The sequence below is a fragment of the Gadus chalcogrammus genome, chromosome 4 (genome assembly GCF_026213295.1).
Source record: "Gadus chalcogrammus isolate NIFS_2021 chromosome 4, NIFS_Gcha_1.0, whole genome shotgun sequence".
NCBI lineage: Eukaryota > Metazoa > Chordata > Actinopteri > Gadiformes > Gadidae > Gadus > Gadus chalcogrammus.
In genome coordinates, this window is record NC_079415.1 from 31040916 (window position 1) to 31063415 (window position 22500).

A 22500-nucleotide genomic window follows, 5' to 3' on the forward strand; every position below is an offset into this window, starting at 1 on the left:
GTGGCCAAGGTTGCGCCCTGAAGGCGCAACCCGGGACACGACCCAGGACACGATGCAAAACACATGCGGCCGGGAAAATTGCAGTTTGTTTATTGCTCGTCAAAGATGGCAACATCATTGCGTGGATGGATTCCGACGTATCCGCGAGGTCCGGTTCTTCGGGGGGTTCACGCCGTTCACAGACGTAGGTAGACATGTCATCAGCGCTCTCGGTGAATTCCACTTCTTTGGTAAAGCAGGTGGCGGTAAATACGTAACACGCAAAACAGGATGTAGTAGTCTGTGAGCTCTCAGGACAATGAGGTGATCCGTCCAGAGAACGTCACACGCACCTTGGTCTGGGAACCCGGCAGGGATGAATCAGCTTAATGTCCGGACCTTTGCGTTCTCTCCCGTACGATCCCTTCCGGGTTCTGTCTGGATGGGTTCAGGGTCGCGGTGCGTGTGTGTGAACAGAGCCCTGAGTCAGGGGAGGAGGAGTCAGTTTTGAGGAGAGGAAGTAGTAGCCAATGGGACTTTTGTCATCTGTTCATGGTATGTTTGGTTCTTGTTGCCCACGAGAAAGCATGGTTATATAAGGACATGGTGAAGTCTGGAATATTTATACCAGGCCAATTTTTTGCTCTGTAAACACTAAACATCTTGCTTCATTTATTCCTTTCTTTTCTTTTTTCTCTCCCTCCCCCCTCTTTCCCTCACTCTCCCCCTCCTCCTCTCCCCCTCTCTCTACCCCCTCACTCCCCCCTTCCCCTCCTTCCCTCCCTTCCCCATATCCCTCTCCCTCCCTCCCCCTCCCTCTCTCCCTCCCCCCTCTCTCCCCCCCCCCCAGGCTTGACTACAGCGGCCCTTCCAGAGAGTTCTTCTTCCTGGTTTCCAGAGAGCTCTTCAACCCTTATTATGGGCTGTTTGAGTACTCGGCCAACGACACCTACACCGTGCAGATCAGCCCAATGTCGGCCTTTGTGGACAACCACCACGAGTGGTGAGGAGACACGAACGCACGCACGCACGCACGCACGCACGCACGCGAACAAATCCCTAGCAACTTGTACAGAGTTGTATGGCAATAAAGTATTGAATCTTGAAACTCATTCACTCAGACAGATAGACACACACTACACAAGAACGTCATAATTTTTTGGCAGTTATTACGTTATTGGCCGTTATAACGTTAATGGTTGCTTCAGGGAATCCCCTCATACTATAAATGTATACAAATCAAATATGAAATTAGGACCTCACCTGCTAACCCTAATCATCACTAGGGTAAGCAGTGAGTGGCTCCGAGAGTGGAGTTCTGGTGGACGGTCCTCCAGAGCAGCGGAACCATTTGGCGTAGGTCTAGGGCCTAGTCCGACAAGGAGAACCATTTCGGCCTCACATCCGACGTTTTGCCCGCTGCCCCTGACGTTGTCCCACTGCCCTCACATGCGAGGTGGATATATCGCATTTAGGCTAGAAATAAGTTTGGCGCTTGTCGAGGTTTGGACAAAAAACGGCATCTTACGTTGATCGAGCAGTGAATAGGTTCAGTACGCAGCAAAATATCATGACAAACTGACTTCTTTTTTTATAATGTGGCGTTTATCACGTTTTGGAAAAGAGCTCCTCATGTGAGAACTTCAGAGTCTAATTTGAACGAAATCATGAAATATTGTAGCTAGTCCTGACTAATTACAGCAGAAACCAAAAGGCTGGCAAGTGGACATCTAGGCCTACCTAAAAGTAGCCTTCTTTGTCACCTAAATCTACCTGAAGTAGAAGGAACGTGCATAATCGTGCATAATTGACATCTATCTCATGACAGTACAACTAAAATAGCCTGTGTTTAAAATGTGACATGAAATATATTATTTGTGAGCAGGCCACAAAAAAATCTTAGGAGTGACGTTTTTTAAATGCGCAATTATAAGAAAAAGATATGTAAATGTATAAATATATGTAAACACTTAACATTGATCGTGAAAATGGTTAATTTAACTGAAAGAAAGGGGTAGGGAGCTACAAGCTTTTGCTTCTCTTGGAGGTGGGGGAGGGCTTGGTATGGTGGGGACCAGGTATGTCCGGTGCACACAGTTCGTAAAAACTTCCAGTAAGTTCATCAGGTCTTCGATGATCTCGTGGAGGCGGGTTATGGGTGGGCGTCGGTGGGGGGGCGGTCGATGTGGTGGGCACCTGATATGTCAGGTGATCACACAGTTCACACCCAGTTATTCTAGCACTGACCACTAGGGGTGCACTCCGAAAAATACGTACACAGACACACACACACACACACACACACACTTTAAATCCGGTGAAACCTACCGAACGAGGACCTATAAGAATTTTGAGGGTTACATTGCCAAAAATGTTAAAATTGTGTTTTCTTTAATTGGCTCACTCTCACTATTAATACTTTTACTACGATTAGAGTCCCAATGATTTTAATCTGTGTGTCTGTGTGTGCTTGTGTGTGTTGTGCAGGTTCCGGTTCAGCGGTCGGATCCTGGGTCTGGCTCTGATCCACCAGTACCTGCTGGACGCCTTCTTCACCAGGCCCTTCTACAAAGGACTGCTGCGCATGTGGGTTGACACACTCACGTCTCCCGCCCACTCTTTCCCTCTCGCTGCCTGGCTATCTATATCCCTCTCTGTATCCCTCTCTCTCCAGTCAGTTCAGAGGACCTCTGCCGGCATTCGAAACAAACATACTCAGTTTGTGCCAAGTAACCAAGGAAAGGTTAAACATTGAAATAGTTTCATGTCCACACCTGCAAATGGATATGCAGTCAGAAACTACTCGAATACGACTGATTGTGTAATACTACATGAAATTGTGTTACGTTATGATTTGGGTTGTTGATTTGTGTGTGTCTCTCTTCCTCACCCTATCTATCTATCTCTCTCTCTCTCTCTCTCTCTCTCTCTCTCTCTCTCCCTCTCTCCCTCTCTCCCTCTCTCTCTCTATATGTGCCTGTCTCTCTCCCAGCCCGTGCGAGCTGAGCGACCTGGAGTTCCTGGACGAGGAGTTCCACCAGTCTCTGCAGTGGATGAAGGACAACGACATCGAGGACATGCTGGACCTCACCTTCACCGTCAACGAGGAGGTCTTCGGGCAGGTGGGCGTTTTAAAAATCCCCCGATAGGGTATTGTTCGTAAGAATAAATCGCAGGGTTTTGTGGGCGATACGGCGAGAGTTGTAGCATGTCAATTCCTGAGTCAACGTAGCTGTACGACCTAGGGTAAGGAAAAGGTCAAGGAACATTGCGGCAAATAACAAATAAGTTCCCGATAAATGAACATTTCCGGATCACGGCCGGTACAGCTGTGTTGTGATGAATGAAAGCTTATCAAAACTGCTTATTTTGTATGCAAAAAAGCTCCTTTTCTTAAGAAAAGGAGGAAAATGGAAAGAAAAGGGATTGATTGTTCAATCTCAGTGACCTAACCATAAGTTAAAGTTTGTAAAACAAGAATATGTCAATATGTGTGTGTTACATGTACATTTGTGTATGGCATGTGTGTTACACGTGTGTGTATTTTCTGTTTGTTACACGTGTGTGTGTGTTGCCGGGCAGATCACGGAGCGGGAGCTGAAGGTGGGCGGGGCCAACATCGCCGTGACGGAGAAGAACAAGAAGGAGTACATCGAGCGGACGGTGAAGTGGAGGATCGAAAGGGGCGTGGTCCAGCAGACGGAGAGCCTGGTCCGCGGCTTCTACGAGGTGTGTGTGTGTGTGTGTGATTGTGTTGATGTGTGTGTGTGTGTCTGATTGTGTATGTCTGTGTGATTGTGTTTATGGGGGTGTGTGTGTGTCTGCGTGTATGTATGTTTGCCATTGTGGGGACAGTAGACAATTTAAAGGCAGTAGACTGTACATTGTGAGAGCAGCAGACATTTTAAGCACAGGTGATCATGGGGACAGTAGACATTTTGAGGACAACAGACATTCTGAGTGAAGCCAGGGACTGATTAGTAGCGGCAAAACTTTTTTTTTTTTTTGGTGCTTACACCCTCCCCCCTCTCCACCCCCTACAAGGTGGTGGATGCGCGGCTGGTGTCCGTGTTCGATGCCCGTGAGCTGGAGCTGGTGATCGCAGGGACGGCGGAGATCGACCTGTCGGACTGGAGGAACAACACGGAGTACAGAGGAGGTAGGAGTAGAACATGAAAGGACGTGATTCATGGATTTATTGGTGTGGAGGTTCCTTTTTTTTATGATTTGTTACTGTTAGTGACAGTAAGATGTTACTGAAGTAAGAGTCCTATTTATTTTTAGTTTACAATTCAATAGTTCAATAAAGCTGTTATAATATCAATTCATCTCAACTCATAGACCTGGCCTACAGGATAGAGCAATATGTTGACTGCTTCCGATGTTGTGTTGGTCATACTGTAGAAAACCTTATTGCTTGTTTTTAGTGAATAATACAGAACATAACAAACCTTAATAAAAAAAATCGTATACTTGAACCGCAATATTGGTCGAAATAAACGCAATTCGATTATTTCCCCAAATCGCTCAGCCCTGGTTCCAACCCATCATCGTGTTTGTCGCCTGCAGGTTACCACGACAACCACATCGTGATCCGCTGGTTCTGGGCGGCGGTTGAGAGGTTCAACAACGAGCAGCGACTGAGGCTGCTGCAGGTAGCGTGTGTGGCATCGCGCGCCCTCTCTCTCACTCTCTTTAACCCTGAACCTCCATTTCTGGTTCTCCTCTTCTATCCTTCCCCCCCCTCCCTTTAGCTCCTCCCCTCCCACACCCTGCTCTCTCCCCATCTCCCTCTCCTCCCTTTAAGTCTTCCTCTCTCTCTCTCTCTCTCTCTCTCTCTCTCTCTCTCTCGCGCTCTCGTTCTTCCCATCTTCCCACCTCTCTCTCTCTTTCTCCCTCTCTCTTGCTCTCGCGCTCTCCCTCTCTCTCGCTCTCTCTCGCTCTTTCCCTCTCTCTCTTTTCCTCATTCTTTGAAAACGTATCGCCAAAGCTTGGAAAAAAACAGAAATGAATATGTCAATAAACAAGTCTCTCCCTCGGTCTTCCCCCCCCCACCCCCTCCCCCTCCCCCTCTTCAGTTTGTGACGGGTACGTCCAGTATCCCGTACGAGGGCTTTGCGTCTCTGCGCGGCAGCAACGGACCGCGCAGGTTCTGTGTGGAGAAGTGGGGGAAGGTCACCTCCCTGCCCAGGTGAGACACCGCCGCCGTCGTCCCCGGCAACAGCAGACAGCTGACAGGGGGGGGGGAAATAACGAGCAACAGTAACGTTAAGATGAACATATGTAAACAAGTGGGGGGGGCAAATAACTCTTTGCATGGACTGAATGTAAAACAAAGACACAAGTGGTTTACGCCTGCGTTATGTATTCTTTCCCATTAGCAGCCTCTAGTGGCTTGAGTTGTAGCTACAGCCATAGCTAATGTACCAGAATATAACGATGAAATGAAGGTCAAGGTAAATAGCTGCACTAGCAAAGTTACAAATAATTTCCAGTCACCACGTTGCTTTGTGCCACGGACTCGTTCCCAATTAAATTCAAAGGGCAACCAAGTCAAATGTATAACAAAATATAGAAGCACAATAGTTACTATAAAATATAAAAATAGAAACAATGTATAACAATTTCTTCTGGTTTCCTCTCCAGGGCTCATACTTGCTTCAACAGACTGGACCTGCCTCCATACCCGTCTTTCTCCATGTTGTACGAGAAGATGCTCACAGCTGTGGAGGAGACCAGCACCTTTGGACTCGAGTAAGGCCAGCCGTGCTATCTCTAACCGCGTTTTCGTGTGGATCAAAAATGAGGAATACCGGTCCCAGCCACCAGATGGCGCCAGAATACAGGAGTCGTGGATGGGTTTGATATGAGGGAAATTCCACATTCAAACAGCCCATTATTTTTCACGTGACCTTTTGAACCAGGAAGTACAGACGGAATAAGGATGTGAGCCTATCACTGACCTTTATTTTTAAGGCTTATTGGTCCGAAGAACTATGTGACTAGATGGGATTTAAGTTTTTATTTTGTTTTTGAGATCCGTACAGACCCTGCCACTTTACCGCAGTGCAGATGCATGTGTGCGTGTACGTGATGAAACCCTCCTTCTCGATATTTATTGCTGAGCGATGAAGACATAGAAGCTTTTGGTTTTCAACCATGGACTCAATCATGACATAGGATTAGGAGATACTTTTTACAGTTCCTGCAATGCTAGGAAGGGAGAGAACACTGCTTTTAAGTCTCCCGAAGGCTATCAAAGAGATGAACAGACCTCACCTTCACCTTAAAACACAATGACAATGTCCTGTTTTTCTTTTTTCTTTTATTACTTTATTTGAGTTTTTTTGTTCAAAAAAAGTTTACCATAGCGAAAGGAGTAGGTGAATTCACTGAAGATCCCACACGATGAAGCTGCAATTCACATTCAGGAACTTTCTCAGGCCTAATGTTGCTACTTTCGCCTCAAAACAGCCTATTCGGGGACTATTTGAAGGTCAGTCGTTTTGGCGCTCCTATGTGGTCCAGCAGGGTAAATGTACCCATGTGGATCCACAGTAGCACTTCTCAAAAGTCAATCCTTCAGACCATCAGAATGAAGACTGAAATGGGGGTATTTGGGGCGTATAGACAAAAAGCTTTAGTGTTGTAATAACAGTATTTTCAGCTTTTTACAAATAGTGGATTTTCTATTAATCCTGGTGGTGATATGTTGTATAACGAATGTAACTGACTTTGATGACGTAAACTATGAGTGGTGTGCGTTTTCCCTTTTCATGATCTGAACCGGACTAATTGTTAATTAAAATCCTCCGTTGCTAGGTTGTTTCCCACTTTTCGTACAAGTAAATTTTTGTACAAATCGTACTAAATAGAGTCCTTATTAATTTGACCGCAAAGTAAAGTAGTTATTTTCTCAGGCTGCACGCAAAATGCTTATTCTCAGCCTGGTCTTTTATGTATGTTAAATATATATATATATTTGTTAAATATATGTTATATATATATATATATATATATATATATATATATATATATATATATGTTAAATATATATATATATATTTCTCTAACTTATACATTTTAACAAACCTTGATAAAGTTGACATTATTGATCCATTAAGTGGATTAAAACTGCCATTTTGACACGGTCATGTGTTTACAAAATGCGGGTCTTTTTTAAGATGCCGTCACAGAGTTTTTTGTTCAAACCTTGCTTCGCTTTTTTAAATTAATCTCATGACGCCCTCAGCTGAGAATATTGGGAAGGTTCTGTAATTTTCTGAAAAGATTTTTATTTATCGTCATTCACCAACTCTTTTCACCCCTAAATTCAGGCCTATAGCATGATTCTTCATTGACCGATACTTGTGATATTACCAACCAGTTGTATTTGTCAAGAGCACCTAAACAACAGACACGTTGGTTACACAAGGAATCACATCTTCCCACAAAGATTGGAAAATATTTTGATAGTTAGGCTATATAGTCTTTTTGAAGTTTTTCCGCCTTTTGAGATGACCTAATGTTGTAGCATTTTTGTTAACGTAACTTATTTTCAATAACTTAACGACAAAATAAAATAATCATAACCAAGAAGCCAAGCCTGATAAAAGGCCAGCATGAATTATATCCATTGGTGACATCACAAATGGGGGTTCCCACTCTCACTCCTCCATGTCACCCAGTGGCCCTTTAAGGGCAATTGCCAATATTAATATTGATTATTATTAGTAGTAGGATCTACATGGCCTACAAGTGGCCCTCTTCACTGGCCTTCCCTTTGCACTATGAATGTAAGCAAGCCTTTTTGTGAAGTCACTGCCACACAGAACACTAGCCTGGGTTGTAACGATGACAGCACCTGCCTTTCTGCTGTAACCTTTTCTACACACCAATAGGCTTAATTCTCACTCGCTGGATGGGGATGGATGCCCCCCCCCCCCAGCCCAGCTAGCATTTAGAACTAAGATAGCCGCTAGGTGGATAATGCCCATGATCACCAATATTGACATGAACTTAATCTTAAAGACACCATTGGGTAAAAAAATTAACTTTGGTCATATTAAAAAGAGAAACATTTTGAAGTGAATATAATTGTAACAAAACTGCATTTAGAAAGAAAACACTTTGGTAATAATGTTTTTTAAAAATGTTTTTTATTTTAAAATGCTAAATTTCAGATGCTAACTGATTTTGAAGCGAGTCTCGGAGCTGCTTAATGTTCCAGGTTTACAATAAAAGTGACCAGCTTTTCTGCCTCTCACATTTCACACAGAAACCTAAATCTTTTCCTTCCAGTGACGGATCACATACTGTTTGTGTGGTGAATGTACCAGGAGGTTTCAGGGCCTTAAGCAAGTTGTGGCTTTACCTGTTTGTCGCCCTATTGTCTCGAGTCCTTCTTTGATTTGTGAACATAACTGCCTCAAACTCAACCTCCAAAATACTCCTGTCTGTACCATCACTGTCGTGCTCTGTTCCACGGTCAACTGTCATTAAAGATGACGTGAAATTCAATTAAATTAAAATGTTCTATTCTTATTCCCAGTCATACATTTCAACAGGTCTACAAATTACTTTTTTGATTAGATGTTGTACAAAATAAAGATGTCTTACTCAAGAGATTTTAATCTTGGTTAACTGTTTAGTTAGGGCCTAGCATTTTTAGTGATAGAATCACAACCTGTTTAGCATGACCGCTCTACCATGTTTTGCAACTTTTGTCACGATCAAACACTGAGGACCAAAGTCCATTCCCACTATACGTTTTATTGCCACACTGTCATATTTGGACATAATATCAGAACAAGATTTTCTTCTTTTAAATGTCTTTAAAAGCAGAAGTTGAGCTCCTTTCTCTGCAAACATTGGTTATTTTTTTCTTGGCACTTGTGCTCTGGGGTTTGGTCTAGCACAAATGCCATGTAAATATTTCAAAAGAATATGTAGGTTTTGGGGACAAGTGTTTGACTGTAGAATTCCACTCTATGCAAAACTTCACTATAATTTCATCTCTATGTCACTCACTGATTGTAAAGAGATAAACGGAAAGATAATAAATGGATACAAAAATATAAAGAGTCATGTCACTATGTAACTTTGCTAATACTGATTTGTATGTGATTAGGGTTGTTATGTGAAATATAATTGCATGTATAACCTCTGACTATTGATCCTTATCCCTGTTTAAGTGGTGCGGTTAAAGGCAGTGTTGGCTTACCCTCTGGAGACCAGGGTCCAATTCCTTCTGGTGTTTGTTTCCATTGAACCATATTAAAGAGCCCATGCCATTAAAACCACATTATCCTATTGTTTGTTAAATAACATAGGTCTGAATAAGTTTGTGAGCGGTGGTAAGTTTGAAATCTATGCAGTTTGTCTGCTGAATGCAACAGGCAATGAAAGGAAAAAGGCAGAAGAAATGAGCCGATCTGGATAAGGTGACACTGTGACGTAGCGTTGTCAAATTATTATTCATGGCCCTGCCCACTTGGTTGGTTCGTAACCACCCACAAGAATTCTGAAGGAGTCGTGATTGAGCCAGTGCTAAATGCTAATACGTGTACGGTAGTTGTTTAGTTCTTAGTAACAGGCTAGTTACAGAATTTTGAAACAGTGTTTTTTTTCATGACGAACAATAAAAAACGACAGTGTTACCCCTTATATTTTATTTGACAAAGGCAACAGTGTTACCCCTTATGTTTTTTTTCATGACTACCAATAAAAAACAACAGTGTTACCCCTTATGTTTTTTTCATGACGACCAATAAAAAACAACAGTGTTACCTAGGGCTGGGCGATATATCGAATATATGCGATGTATCGCGAGATGTTCACCAGGGGATGTATAAAATGCCCATATCGCGAACATCGAATATAAATTGGGACGCAATGTTTCTTTTTGCCGCCGCCGGCATACTCGTTGTGCTTTCACGCGACGGGGCGACAAGATCTCATACAAAGTGAACGTAGAGACGCGTATCTGCCAATCAGCGTTCAACAGCGTGGCCACTGAGTGACATGTGTAACGTAACAGCCAACCAGCGTTCAACCGTCAAACTCGGTGCAGTGCAGTCCGGGGTGAACTGCAGCACGGAGGAGAAAGTGATTGTTGCCGTTTGCGACTCCCGGAGCTCTATATATAATAATATATAATATAATATAATATAATTGGTTATATAATATCACGGATAAAAGCTCTGTGCGATTGGGCTTCTCGGGTTTTTTTAACGCACAGCGTTCCCTTCTCTCGCTATTTCCGGTGGCTCTCTAAACTCACTCCCCCCGCCCATTGCGAGTCCACGAGATTCTCATGGACGCGCGTGTGTGACGTAGTCTGGAAGGCGCGCTGCTGTAGGTGCGTGTACCTCCGACCGGTGAGTGAGAACAGCCAGAAAGAGAAAAAAGGATGGAAACTGAGGATTTGGTTTCGAAAAAGAATAGCACTGGATCCTTCGTCTGGCAGTGTATATATAATAATTATTATTCAAACTGTTAATAAATAATTAACGGTTTGAATAAATGCTGTGTTGGTAAATCTAACTTGCTGTGATTTTCCTTTTCTTATGTGCAAGTTCTAAATTGTTCCAATAGAAAGCACTGATGAGTTTAAACAATATGTTGTTTCATGTAATCTACATGCAGACTTATGTTTCAGTAATACTAGAATTATTACTGACGTAACATTATGCCAGACATGGTTGAATCGAGCATTAATGATGTGCTCTAGAGGAGATTCAAAATATATCGAGATATATATCGTGTATCGAGATATAGTAAAAAAATATCGAGATATTCATTTTGGCCCATATCGCCCAGCCCTAGTGTTACCCCTTATGTTTTTTTTTCCTGACGACCAATAAAAAACAACAGTGTTACCCCTTATGGTTTTTTTCATGACGACCAAGGAAAATGACAGTGTCACCCCTCATGTTTCATTTGATAAAAACGACAGTGTTACCCCCTATGTTTTAATTAATAAATATCGACAGTGTTACCCCTTATGTTTTTTTTCATGACGACCAATAAAATACGAGTGTTACCCCTTATGTTTTTTTCATGACGACCAATAAAAAACAACAGTGTTACCCCTTATGTTTTTTTCATGACGACCAATAAAAAACAACAGTGTTACCCCTTATGTTTTTTTCATGACGACCAATAAAAAACAACAGTGTCACCCCTCATGTTTCATTTGATAAAAACGACAGTGTTACCCCTCATGTTTCATTTGATAAAAACGACAGTGTTACCCCTTATATTTATTTCATGACGGCCGATAAAAAACAATAGAGTTACCCCTCATGTTTTTTCCATGTTGACCAATAAATATCAACAGTGGCACCTCTGTCAACATTTTTGCAGAGATCCGAACATGAGCTGTTTAGAGTGTTAACCTCCGAACTTAACAATGCACCATCAAGACACCGGATAAAGTCATCACAAAGGTTATACTTGACTTTATAATTCACATGAAATAGAGATAAGAGTCTTCCAACAGAAGACATCAACCGGACTTGAACCCCGGTCTCCAGGGGGTTAGCTCACCGCTCTCTCCACTTCCCACTGAGATTTATATTTTAATTAAGTCTAAGGTTGTATATGACAGTGCAAAAAACATGATGGCATGACGTTTAAAATTAAAGAAATTGTGTTTGCCACAGATATTGAGCCACGGTCTCAAGTGGGTTAGGCAGAGTGCACTCCACTGCACCACTGAGGCGATGACAAAAGACAATAATCAATCATCAATAAAGAGGATATACATGACATTAAAATGTAGGTGTGTATTTCTATTATTTCCCTTATGTTTTTTTTCATGACGAACAATAAAAAACGACAGTGTTACCCCCTATATTTTATTTGACAAAGGCAACAGTGTTACCCCTTATGTTTTTTTTCATGACGACCAATAAAAAACAACAGTGTTACCCCTTATGTTTTTTTCATGACGACCAATAAAAAACAACAGTGTTACCCCTTATGTTTTTTTTTCCTGACGACCAATAAAAAACAACAGTGTTACCCCTTATGTTTTTTTCATGACGACCAATAAAAAACAACAGTGTTACCCCTTATGTTTTTTTCATGACGACCAAAGAAAAAAACGACAGTGTCACCCCTCATGTTTCATTTGATAAAAACGACAGTGTTACCCCTCATGTTTCATTTGATAAAAACGACAGTGTTACCCCTTATATTTATTTCATGACGGCCGATAAAAAACGACAGAGTTACCCCTCATGTTTTTTCCATGTTGACCAATAAATATCAACAGTGGCACCTCTGTCAACATTTTTGCGGAGATCCGAACATGAGCTGTTTAGAGTGTTAACCTCCGAACTTAACAATGCACCATCAAGACACCGGATAAAGTCATCACAAAGGTTATACTTGACTTTATAATTCACATGAAATAGAGATAAGAGTCTTCCAACAGAAGACATCAACCGGACTTGAACCCCGGTCTCCAGGGGGTTAGCTCACCGCTCTCTCCACTTCCCACTGAGATTTGTATTTTAATTATGTCTAAGGTTGTATATGACAGTGCAAAAAACATGATGGCATGACGTTTAAAATTAAAGAAATTGTGTTTGCCACAGATATTGAGCCACGGTCTCAAGTGGGTTAGGCAGAGTGCACTCCACTGCACCACTGAGGCGATGACAAAAGACAATAATCAATCATCAATAAAGAGGATATACATGACATTAAAATGTAGGTGTGTATTTCTATTATTTCCCTTATGTTTTTTTTCATGACGAACAATAAAAAACGACAGTGTTACCCCCTATATTTTATTTGACAAAGGCAACAGTGTTACCCCTTATGTTTTTTTTCATGACGACCAATAAAAAACAACAGTGTTACCCCTTATGTTTTTTTCATGACGACCAATAAAAAACAACAGTGTTACCCCTTATGTTTTTTTTTCCTGACGACCAATAAAAAACAACAGTGTTACCCCTTATGGTTTTTTTCATGACGACCAAGGAAAATGACAGTGTCACCCCTCATGTTTCATTTGATAAAAACAACAGTGTTACCCCCTATGTTTTAATTAATAAATATCGACAGTGTTACCCCTTATGTTTTTTTTCATGACGACCAATAAAATACGAGTGTTACCCCTTATGTTTTTTTCATGACGACCAATAAAAAACAACAGTGTTACCCCTTATGTTTTTTTCATGACGACCAATAAAAAACAACAGTGTTACCCCCCATGTTGCATTTGATAAAAACGACAGTGTTACCCCCTATGTTTTAATTAATAAATATCTAAAGTGTTACCCCTTATGTTTTTTTCATGACGACCAATAAAAAACAACAGTGTTACCCCTTATGTTTTTTTCATGACGACCAATAAAAAACAACAGTGTTACCCCTTATGGTTTTTTTCATGACGACCAAAGAAAAAAACGACAGTGTCACCCCTCATGTTTCATTTGATAAAAACGACAGTGTTACCCCTTGTGGTTTTTTTCATGACGACCAAAGGAAAACAACCGTGTCAGCCCCTATGTTTCATTTGATATAGTCGACAGTGTTACCCCTTATATTTATTTCATGACGGCCGATAAAAAACGACAGAGTTACCCCTCATGTTTTTTCCATGTTGACCAATAAATATCAACAGTGGCACCTCTGTCAACATTTTTGTGGAGAACCGAACATGAGCTGTTTAGAGTGTTAACCTCCGAACTTAACAATGCACCATCAAGACACCGGATAAAGTCATCACAAAGGTTATACTTGACTTTATAATTCACATGAAATAGAGATAAGAGTCTTCCAACAGAAGACATCAACCGGACTTGAACCCCGGTCTCCAGGGGGTTAGCTCACCACTCCCTCCACTTCCCACTGAGATTTGTATTTTAATTATGTCTGAGGTTGTATATGACAGTGCAAAAAACATGATGGCATAACGTTTAAAATTAAAGAAATTGTGTTTGCCACAGATATTGGGCCACGGTCTCCAGTGGGTTAGGCAGAGTGCACTCCACTGCACCACTAAGGCGATGACAAAAGACAATAATCAATCATCAATAAAGAGGATATACATGACATTAAAATGTAGGTGTGTATTTCTATTATTTCCCTTATGTTTTTTTTCATGACGAACAATAAAAAACGACAGTGTTACCCCTTATATTTTATTTGACAAAGGCAACAGTGTTACCCCTTATGTTTTTTTTCATGACGACCAATAAAAAACAAAAGTGTTACCCCTTATGTTTTTTTCATGACGACCAATAAAAAACAACAGTGTTACCCCTTATGGTTTTTTTTCCTGACGACCAATAAAAAACAACAGTGTTACCCCTTATGTTTTTTTTCCTGACGACCAATAAAAAACAACAGTGTTACCCCTTATGTTTTTTTTCCTGACGACCAATAAAAAACTAGTGTTACCCCTTATGGTTTTTTTCATGACAACGAAAGAAAAACGACAGTGTTACCCCTCATGTTTCATTTGATAAAAACGACAGTGTTACCCCCTGTTTTAATTGATAAATATCGACAGTGTTACCCCTCATGTTTTTTTCATGACGACCGATAAAAAACGACAGTGTTACCCCTTATGTATCATTTGATAAAAACGACAGTGTCACCCCTCATGTTTCATTTGATAAAAACGACAGTGTTACCCCTTGTTTTTTTTCATGACGACCAAAGAAAAACAACCGTGTCAGCCCCTATGTTTTATTTGATAAGTATCGACAGTGTTAACCCTTATATTTATTTCATGACGGCCGATAAAAAACGACAGAGTTACCCCTCATGTTTTTTCCATGTTGACCAATATATAACAACAGTGGCACCCCTGTTGACATTTATGCCGGGATCCGAACATGAGCTGTTTAGAGTGTTAACCTCCGAACTTAACAATGCACCATCAAGACACCGGATAAAGTCATCACAAAGGTTATACTTGACTTTATAATTCACATGAAATAGAGATAAGAGTCTTCCAACAGAAGACTTCAACCGGACTTGAACCCCGGTCTCCGGGGGGTTAGCTCACAGCTCTCTCCACTTCCAACTTCTCCATTTCTATTATTGCCCTTATGTTTTTTTTCATGACGACCAATAAAAAACAACAGTGTTACCCCTTATGTTTTTTTTCATGACGACCAATAAAAAACAACGGTGTTACCCCTTATGGTTTTTTCATGACGACCAATACAAAAAACAACAGTGTTACCCCTTATGTTTTTTTTCATTACGACCAATAAAAAACAACGGTGTTACCCCTTATGGTTTTTTCATGACGACCAATACAAAAAACAACAGTGTTACCCCCTATGTTTTTTTATCATGACGACCAATAAAAAACAACAGTGTTACCCCTTATGTTTTTTTTCATGACGACCAATAAAAAACCAAAGTGTTACCCCTTATGGGTTTTTTCATGACGACCAATAAAAAACAACAGTGTTACCCCTTATGTTTTTTTTCATGACGACCAATAACAACAGTGTTACCCCTTATGTTTTTTTTTCATGACGACCAATAAAAAACAACAGTGTTACCCCTTATGTTTTTTTTCATGACGACCAATAAAAAACAACAGTGTTACCCCTTATGATTTTTTATCATGACGACCAATAAAAAAGTGTTACCCCTTATGGTTTTTTTTATGACGACCAATAAAAAACAGTGTTACCCCTTATGTTTTTTTTATGACGACCAATAAAAAACAGTGTTACCCCTTTTTTTTTTTCATGACGACCAATAAAAAACAACAGTGTTACCCCTTATGTTTTTTTTCATGACGACCAATAAAAAACAACAGTGTTACCCCTTATGTTTTTTTTATGACGACCAATAAAAAACAGTGTTACCCCTTATGTTTTTTTTTCATGACGACCAATAAAAAACAGTGTTACCCCTTATGTTTTTTTTCATGACGACCAATAAAAAACAACAGTGTTACCCCTTATGGGTTTTTTCATGACGACCAAAGAAAAACAACAGTGTTCCCCTACGAATCACTGCCAGAGACTGCACTGCGAGTGAGTGACAGAAGGCGGGGCTATGTTCGCACTGAAGCGATGCGTGTCTGTTAACTCGCTTTCCGAGAGAAGAGAAGACAGCGCACTGATATACTTCTATTTCGTGTGATTTTGCGGAACAAAAGGTTGTTCTGCAGTTTCTAAAAACATTTGAATAAATAGCCTTTATATTAACATCCACCCAAAATCCACTTGAAAACCAGAAAAAATCTCAACTTGCCCAAAAATTTTTTTACATGCCCGGGGCAAGCGGGCAACCGTTAGTGTCATTGGCTGCTAAGGTGATTTGGTTTTCTTTGAGACTTGTTTTAAGAAGGTTGTTGTTAAAACTGTTCCTCCTTTAGGGCAAACTAAGCGCTGCCAGCTCTATGGTGATGGGACTGGCCGGTCCCAGAGGATTGAGCTTTAGTGTTCAATGACTAACAGTGGAGTCGCGGGCTGGCAGTAACTGACCAGCCGAAATAAGCTTGTGAAACCCCCATCCTTTCTCCTACTCATGGCCCTCAACGCACAACGGAGCACGAACTCCATAAAACCAAACGGCGTGCTTCAGCTGCCTATGATAGAAATTGAGAGGTTCTTATATTTAATAAGTCATACTCGTTTTAAAATCCAAAAGATTTTCACCCATTTATTCATTATTCACCTTTGTGACAAACATAATGCAAAAAAGACAACGTACCATTACCCAAAACATATATTATTATTAATAGCATCAATTATAAAGGTCTGCTGTCCACAAGAAGGTGAATACATATAGCTTAACCATCCAATCCCAACGAGACGTTGTCTCCTCTGTATCCGTCAACTTTTTTACAAAAATAAAGCCTCCATCATTGGAGCAGTTCCTCGCTCCTCATTCGTCCTCTTCATGCCTCAGACAAGATGGCATACACGATGACATCATGTATCTCCCCAGAGCGTACCGGTCAAAATCGTCCCGGACCGGTCTGGAGGCGGGACGACAAGTAGGCTCCTCCTCCTCTCCCTGGGATGTGTGACGAGAAGGATTCAGCAACTCCGATTGGCTGGGGTCTGCCGGCTCCCTTCGTCTGAACGGCGGGAACGACCAATCGTGTCGGCCAGTGCAGAATGTCGGGGGATACGATTGGTGGTCGTCTGGGCTGAATCTGCAGGCATGGGAGACAGGGTATCAGCCTTTGTTGAGGTACTGATTGCAGAACACACACACACACACACACACACACACACACACACACACACACACACACACACACACACACACACACACACACACACACACACACACACACACACACACACACACACACACACACCTGTTGATCTTCACGGCCGACATGCAGGTCGAAAGATCGGTCCAGGGTGGAGGCGGCCGCGGGCTCGCCATGGCAACGTAGTCCTCCCCGTGCGGAGTGTGGCGGGTACCTTGGGGGGACATCGTCATATACGTGCCGCAGGAGACGGTCGCCATGGACACCGCCTCCACAGCCATCTCCATGTAACCGCTGGCCTGGTGGGCGGAGCTCAGATGAGACCGGAGACAGGGACTCGAACCGTCGCTCGAGCCACCGGGAGATCCGCCGTCGTAGGGACAGGCGCCGGACGCTAGCTGTGATTGGACGGTTTCGGCGGCGGCGGTGGCGGCGGCGGGGAGGGCGTGCCGAGGTGGCGCTGCACGCGGGACTTCTCGCCCGACCTTGTCGTCTCGGGAGCAGGCCCCCCCCCGGACTCTTGGTGTCTGGGTGTCCGAGGCCCCTGGGGAGAGCCTGAAGTCGGGCAGGACCCTGAGGGCCCGGACGGCCTCTCGGACCGCCTCGTGGACCTGCTGGGCCAGGCTCAGGTCCGCTGCACGGACCGGGACCGACGCACATCAAGAGAGACGAAGCTTCAAACAGAAGCTAAGGGAAGCGCAATGCATGCGGACGCTAGCTTGGGCCTCGACAGGAAACGTTTTTTTTCTAGAATATGATTTGATTGAATGACACAAAAGTGACAAAACACAACTAATTAATCTTAAATATGTAAAAAAAGTATAAATAAATAAGAAGGAAGCGATGTGGTTACATGGTCCCTGCATACTGCTGCTGTCAAGTGTCAAGTAGGGGTGTGCCAAATAATCGTCATGACGATGCATCGCGATTCTAATTTTCACGATCTACTGCATCGATTGTTGACGCCAAGAATCGATTATTAATTAAAAAAAATGAATAATTAATTATTATTTTTTTTGTTTTTTTAATATAGTTTTATAAAGCCTATTCACTTTTTGTGGCATCAGTTTGTCCTCTTATGTTTATGAAATGATATTGTTGTTATAATGGCAGCTACTTCCAAAAGGGGAAATGTTTGAATGTTTTCATTTCATTGGTTTAAAGGACCACTGAGGCCATGTAAACGGCACTGATTATCCTTATTTTGTTATTTTAAGTTTTATAGATCCTTAGCACTTCTTGTCAGTGTATCCAGTAATAGTCGTTTCAATAAATACAGCTCTGTATGAATTGAGTTGCTTTGAGTTATCAATTGAACACACTATCCAGATCATACACAGCAGCCACTGATAATGGCTTAATTTTTTTTTAACAGTGTTCAGTGAAAATTCGCAATGCATCGCAATGCATCGCAATAATTCAAGTATCGCGATGCATCGTGATAGAATCGCATCGTGGCATGTGAATCGTGATACGAATCGAATCGTGACTTCTTTGGCAATACCCACCCCTAGTGTCAAGTGAGTGCTTGCATTCTAGTTTGTGTGTTTGTGTCCGTTTCTGGTTGGAGAGAGAAGGGATTGCTGATCAGCTGATCTAACCCTTAGAACTGGCCCACCAGTGGAACAGCAGACTCCCTCGCATCCTTCCCGGACCACACATATCGTCTGTCACCATGTTCAATTAGCAGCACGCTATGTTGTATTGCATTCATGTCCACGCCTTTGCCAAACGTGACTTTGACCGAAAACTATTGCGATAACGCAAACGACATAAATGTCAGGAAACCATGGTAAAACAACACGTTTACATTTAGGGCATTTAGCAGACGCTTTATCCAAAGCGACTTACAATAAGTACATTGGTCATAAGAAAGTGAACCAAGTGCCAAGCACTTACAAATCACTAGGGTAACCCATTCCCCGTATACAACAAAGATAGCTAGGATAAGATACTACACAACTAAGTACTTTAACTAAATACGACATACGTGTGTACGTTAAGTGCCAGGATGTACAACATACAATAAGTGTACATTAAGTTCCAGGACGAACAACGTACAATAAGTGCGTACATTAAGTGCCAGGACGAACGACATACAATAAGTGAGTACATTAAGTGCCAGGACGAACAACAGACAATAAGTGAGTACATTAAGTGCCAGGACGAACAACAGACAATAAGTGCGTACATTAAGTGCCAGGACGAACAACAGACAATAAGTGCGTACATTAAGTGCCAGGACGAACAACAGACAATAAGTGCGTACATTAAGTGCCAGGACTAACAACATACAATAAGTAGGAGTGGTGAGACGGGGTCTAGGTGAACTCTGAACAGGTGGGTCAACACAGATGTTAAACGACGACCAGGTCGCCCCCTCCCCGGGCTGTGGGGCTCCGGGCTTCCCTACCTTGGTCCACGGCCTCCATCCACACCTCCCCCGGCCCGTGCGGAGCACTGCGCCCCAGCTCCAGGAAGAACATCCCATCGCGGTGGCCGTAGCGGCGCACACTCAGCAAGGGCAGCGTCACCCCCGGCAACCGGGGCCAGCCGGCCGCCGACCCTCTGACCAGGACGAGCGAGTCGGCCGAGAGGCAGAGCCGCATCTCCCCCGCGAGGGACTTGGTACGACCCAGTCCCCTGGGCTTCACGGTGACGAGCCAAACCTAAAACAAAGAGCGAAGGGGGGGGGGGGTTGTATGTAAAACGACAAAGTTGCACAAACACTGATATTTTCTTATTTGAATCAAGTTCGGTAGCCTTAAATTTGGGTTTATAATGGATGATTGAGTTTGTTGCCATCTGATAAAAAAAAACGTAGACTACCTCTTTAAATACACCAGAAGTAAGAGTACAATATCCATCGTCCTCATCGTCCAAACGTTCTCCTCCTTCGTCTTCCCCCTCTCCCCTCTCCTCAGTGTCATCTTCGTATCTCTGCTCCTCCTCGATCAATCTCTTCACGGCCCAGTACCAGTCTTCTTGCTGGCCTGTGTCTTCGGCCACCATAACCAGAGTGTAATCCTTTGCGTAAAGCGCCACCGTGTGGCCTTTACTCGTACTCGACACTTTGTTCACGCCGAGGCAGCAACGAAGATTAATCACTCTGAAAAAAACAGATTTTTAACGCGTATTCAAAATATAAAAAAGATGTCTTCTGCTGCTTCTGAGGCATTGCAAACGCCATACATGCACGTTTATTTAGTGCAATAGCTACTTCAAGAATCGTTAAAACCAAGCTACATCGTCATGAACACTTTACTCTTTACCTATACTGGAATATCTACAAATAAATAGATACACAAGTCCTACCTTCGCTTGTGGCAGCCGAACGGCGCTTTCCCTGCTGCTGCAGGGTGCTTCTCCATCTCCTTGAACCTCTCCTCGGTGTCATACCACTCTAAAAGAGCTGGTCGGGTGGGACTCCCAGCACTGAGGACGAAGTAACGTCTGTGGTGCAGCTCGGCCTTCCCCATGTACCCCCGCTTCACCACTTCGTGGTCCCCCGCGGCGACCCCAACGGCTGTCAAGCCGCCTGTCCCGGAGTAGCGGGCCGCTGGAGGGCCAACGCAGAGAGTTGGCCCTCCACCCCTGCCCCCGTCGTGGGCAGGGGAGGTCGAGACGAGGGACACTTTATCCCAGATCGGACCGCTTCGACCTGCGGATGCTGTGGGCGCGCTGGGGTCAGGAGTAGGACTGCAGCAGCCACACGCCTCTGCGGCCTTGCTCATTTCCCCAACAGCTGCGTGGGTCGTCGTCATGAAACAAATAAGCGTGCAATAGGTTTCTTAACTACGCTGTAAATGTTTCGACCATAGGCTATGCAAAATATTTCCCAATTGAATGCCTCAGAAGAAAACGTGGGCGTCGAGTTGAGGAAATGAGGAATGCGAGGTCTCAGCGACTTGGTTTGAAACTTTGTTTGTTGTTTCCCACTCATTCTGTGACGTCATGGCACCTTATTCCGCGCGTAAACAAGGGGGCCGCCAAATTGGTTCCGTTTTGTGTTCTATCTTCCGGTTGAGCAACTCAATTTTAGTCAAGATCGCAAGGATCAACTGTTGATGACCCTGATGGAGCTCCGGCTGGAACCTATTGCAGGACGACGTCGCAGAGAAGTTCAGAGTGTGTCTCAGTCTGTCGTCAGTAGGATAATCTCTCAGTGGCTGGACTTCATGGAGAAGATGAAGAGCTATGTTCCATGGCTGCCCAGGGAGACGATCCAGGCAACGATGCCACAGAGCTTCAAGGAACATTATCCATTAACCACATTGTTACGTATTTTAAGAATCTAAGCTACCCACACATAGACCAAAATGAAGCAGGACCAAACATATAAGCCGTAAATACTATACATAGCCACAAGGGGAGCAAGACCTTATTAGAGGCTGCTCCAGACACAGATGGCAGCGCCTTTTAAAAATATGAAGAAGCCGAAGCCATTACGGCACCCCGGCCACGCCCACTAGGCCACGCCCACTTGGCGGTCTCTACCTGAGGACACGACGTGGGGATCGCCAGAGATTTTCAGCGACACCCGCGAAGTAGGTAGTAGCCAGAGTTATTATCTCTCACACGTGTTCTACACGATTCCTAGAATTCCCTCCGTATAGCTTCACTTACCATGCCGAAACATGCCGACGACTTTATAATAAATGAAGTGAGTTCAAAGCAACCCGGGATTGGACAACTTTCTTCGAGAATATGCAACAACATGCGCAATCGACTGTTCTGAGACCCCTCTTCAGAAGGCTCACAATCTGAACTCAAAGAGGCGAGTTACAGTCATTATAACTATGGACATAATACAATCAAGTTCCTCATAGCCATTGCACCATGTGGTTTGATTATGTTCATCGCTCCAGCATATGGTGGGAGATGCAGTGCCAAGTTCTTCATAGCCAACTCAGGGTTTCGGGGGTATCTGCGTCCAGGTGATGAGGTGATGGCTGACCAAGGAGTTGTTATCCAAGATCCTCTATTTGAACGTAAAGTCAAGCTCGTCCTGCCAGCTTTCACTAAAAGAGGCCTTCCCTTGTCCGAAGAAGACACCACCAACACGAGGCGCATAGCCAACGTCCGAGTGCACGTTGAGAGAGTCATACGCCGCCTGAAGAACTACAGAACAGTCTCTCAAACAGTGCCCATTAACCCTGCCCCGAAATTTGACAAGATTCTGAGTGTTTGCAGGTCTATGTAATCTTCGTGGGGACATTATACAAGATGAGGAATAAGATGTTAAATCAGTTATAAATAAGTTAAATCAGTTGTAATGGTTAAAATGTTGATTATATTGTTGT

General features: G+C 43.1%; 2 protein-coding genes across 2 annotated transcripts in view; one reads left to right on the plus strand and one right to left on the minus strand.

The window, feature by feature from the left end:
• Positions 1 to 9607, plus strand: part of LOC130381004 (E3 ubiquitin-protein ligase HECW2-like) — a 22051-nt gene extending 12444 nt beyond the window's left edge. The window contains exons 16-23 of the mRNA XM_056588425.1: positions 830 to 982; positions 2467 to 2565; positions 2972 to 3101; positions 3562 to 3708; positions 4024 to 4138; positions 4549 to 4634; positions 5058 to 5170; positions 5626 to 9607. Of these exons, the coding sequence (XP_056444400.1) occupies positions 830 to 982; positions 2467 to 2565; positions 2972 to 3101; positions 3562 to 3708; positions 4024 to 4138; positions 4549 to 4634; positions 5058 to 5170; positions 5626 to 5737 (955 nt within the window). The 3' untranslated portion in view covers positions 5738 to 9607. The remainder of the gene's footprint in view (positions 1 to 829; positions 983 to 2466; positions 2566 to 2971; positions 3102 to 3561; positions 3709 to 4023; positions 4139 to 4548; positions 4635 to 5057; positions 5171 to 5625) is intronic.
• A 7004-nt stretch (positions 9608 to 16611) lies between these two features.
• LOC130380448 (insulin receptor substrate 2-like) lies at positions 16612 to 21537 on the minus strand. Its single transcript, XM_056587664.1, has 5 exons — positions 20513 to 21537; positions 20027 to 20306; positions 19611 to 19866; positions 17303 to 17831; positions 16612 to 17134 (listed from the first exon to the last, which is right to left on the minus strand). Exons 1-5 carry the CDS (start codon positions 20959 to 20961, stop codon positions 16861 to 16863), a joined length of 1788 nt encoding a protein of 595 aa, XP_056443639.1. The 5' UTR covers positions 20962 to 21537; the 3' UTR covers positions 16612 to 16860.
• Between the last annotated feature and the right edge of the window lie 963 nt (positions 21538 to 22500).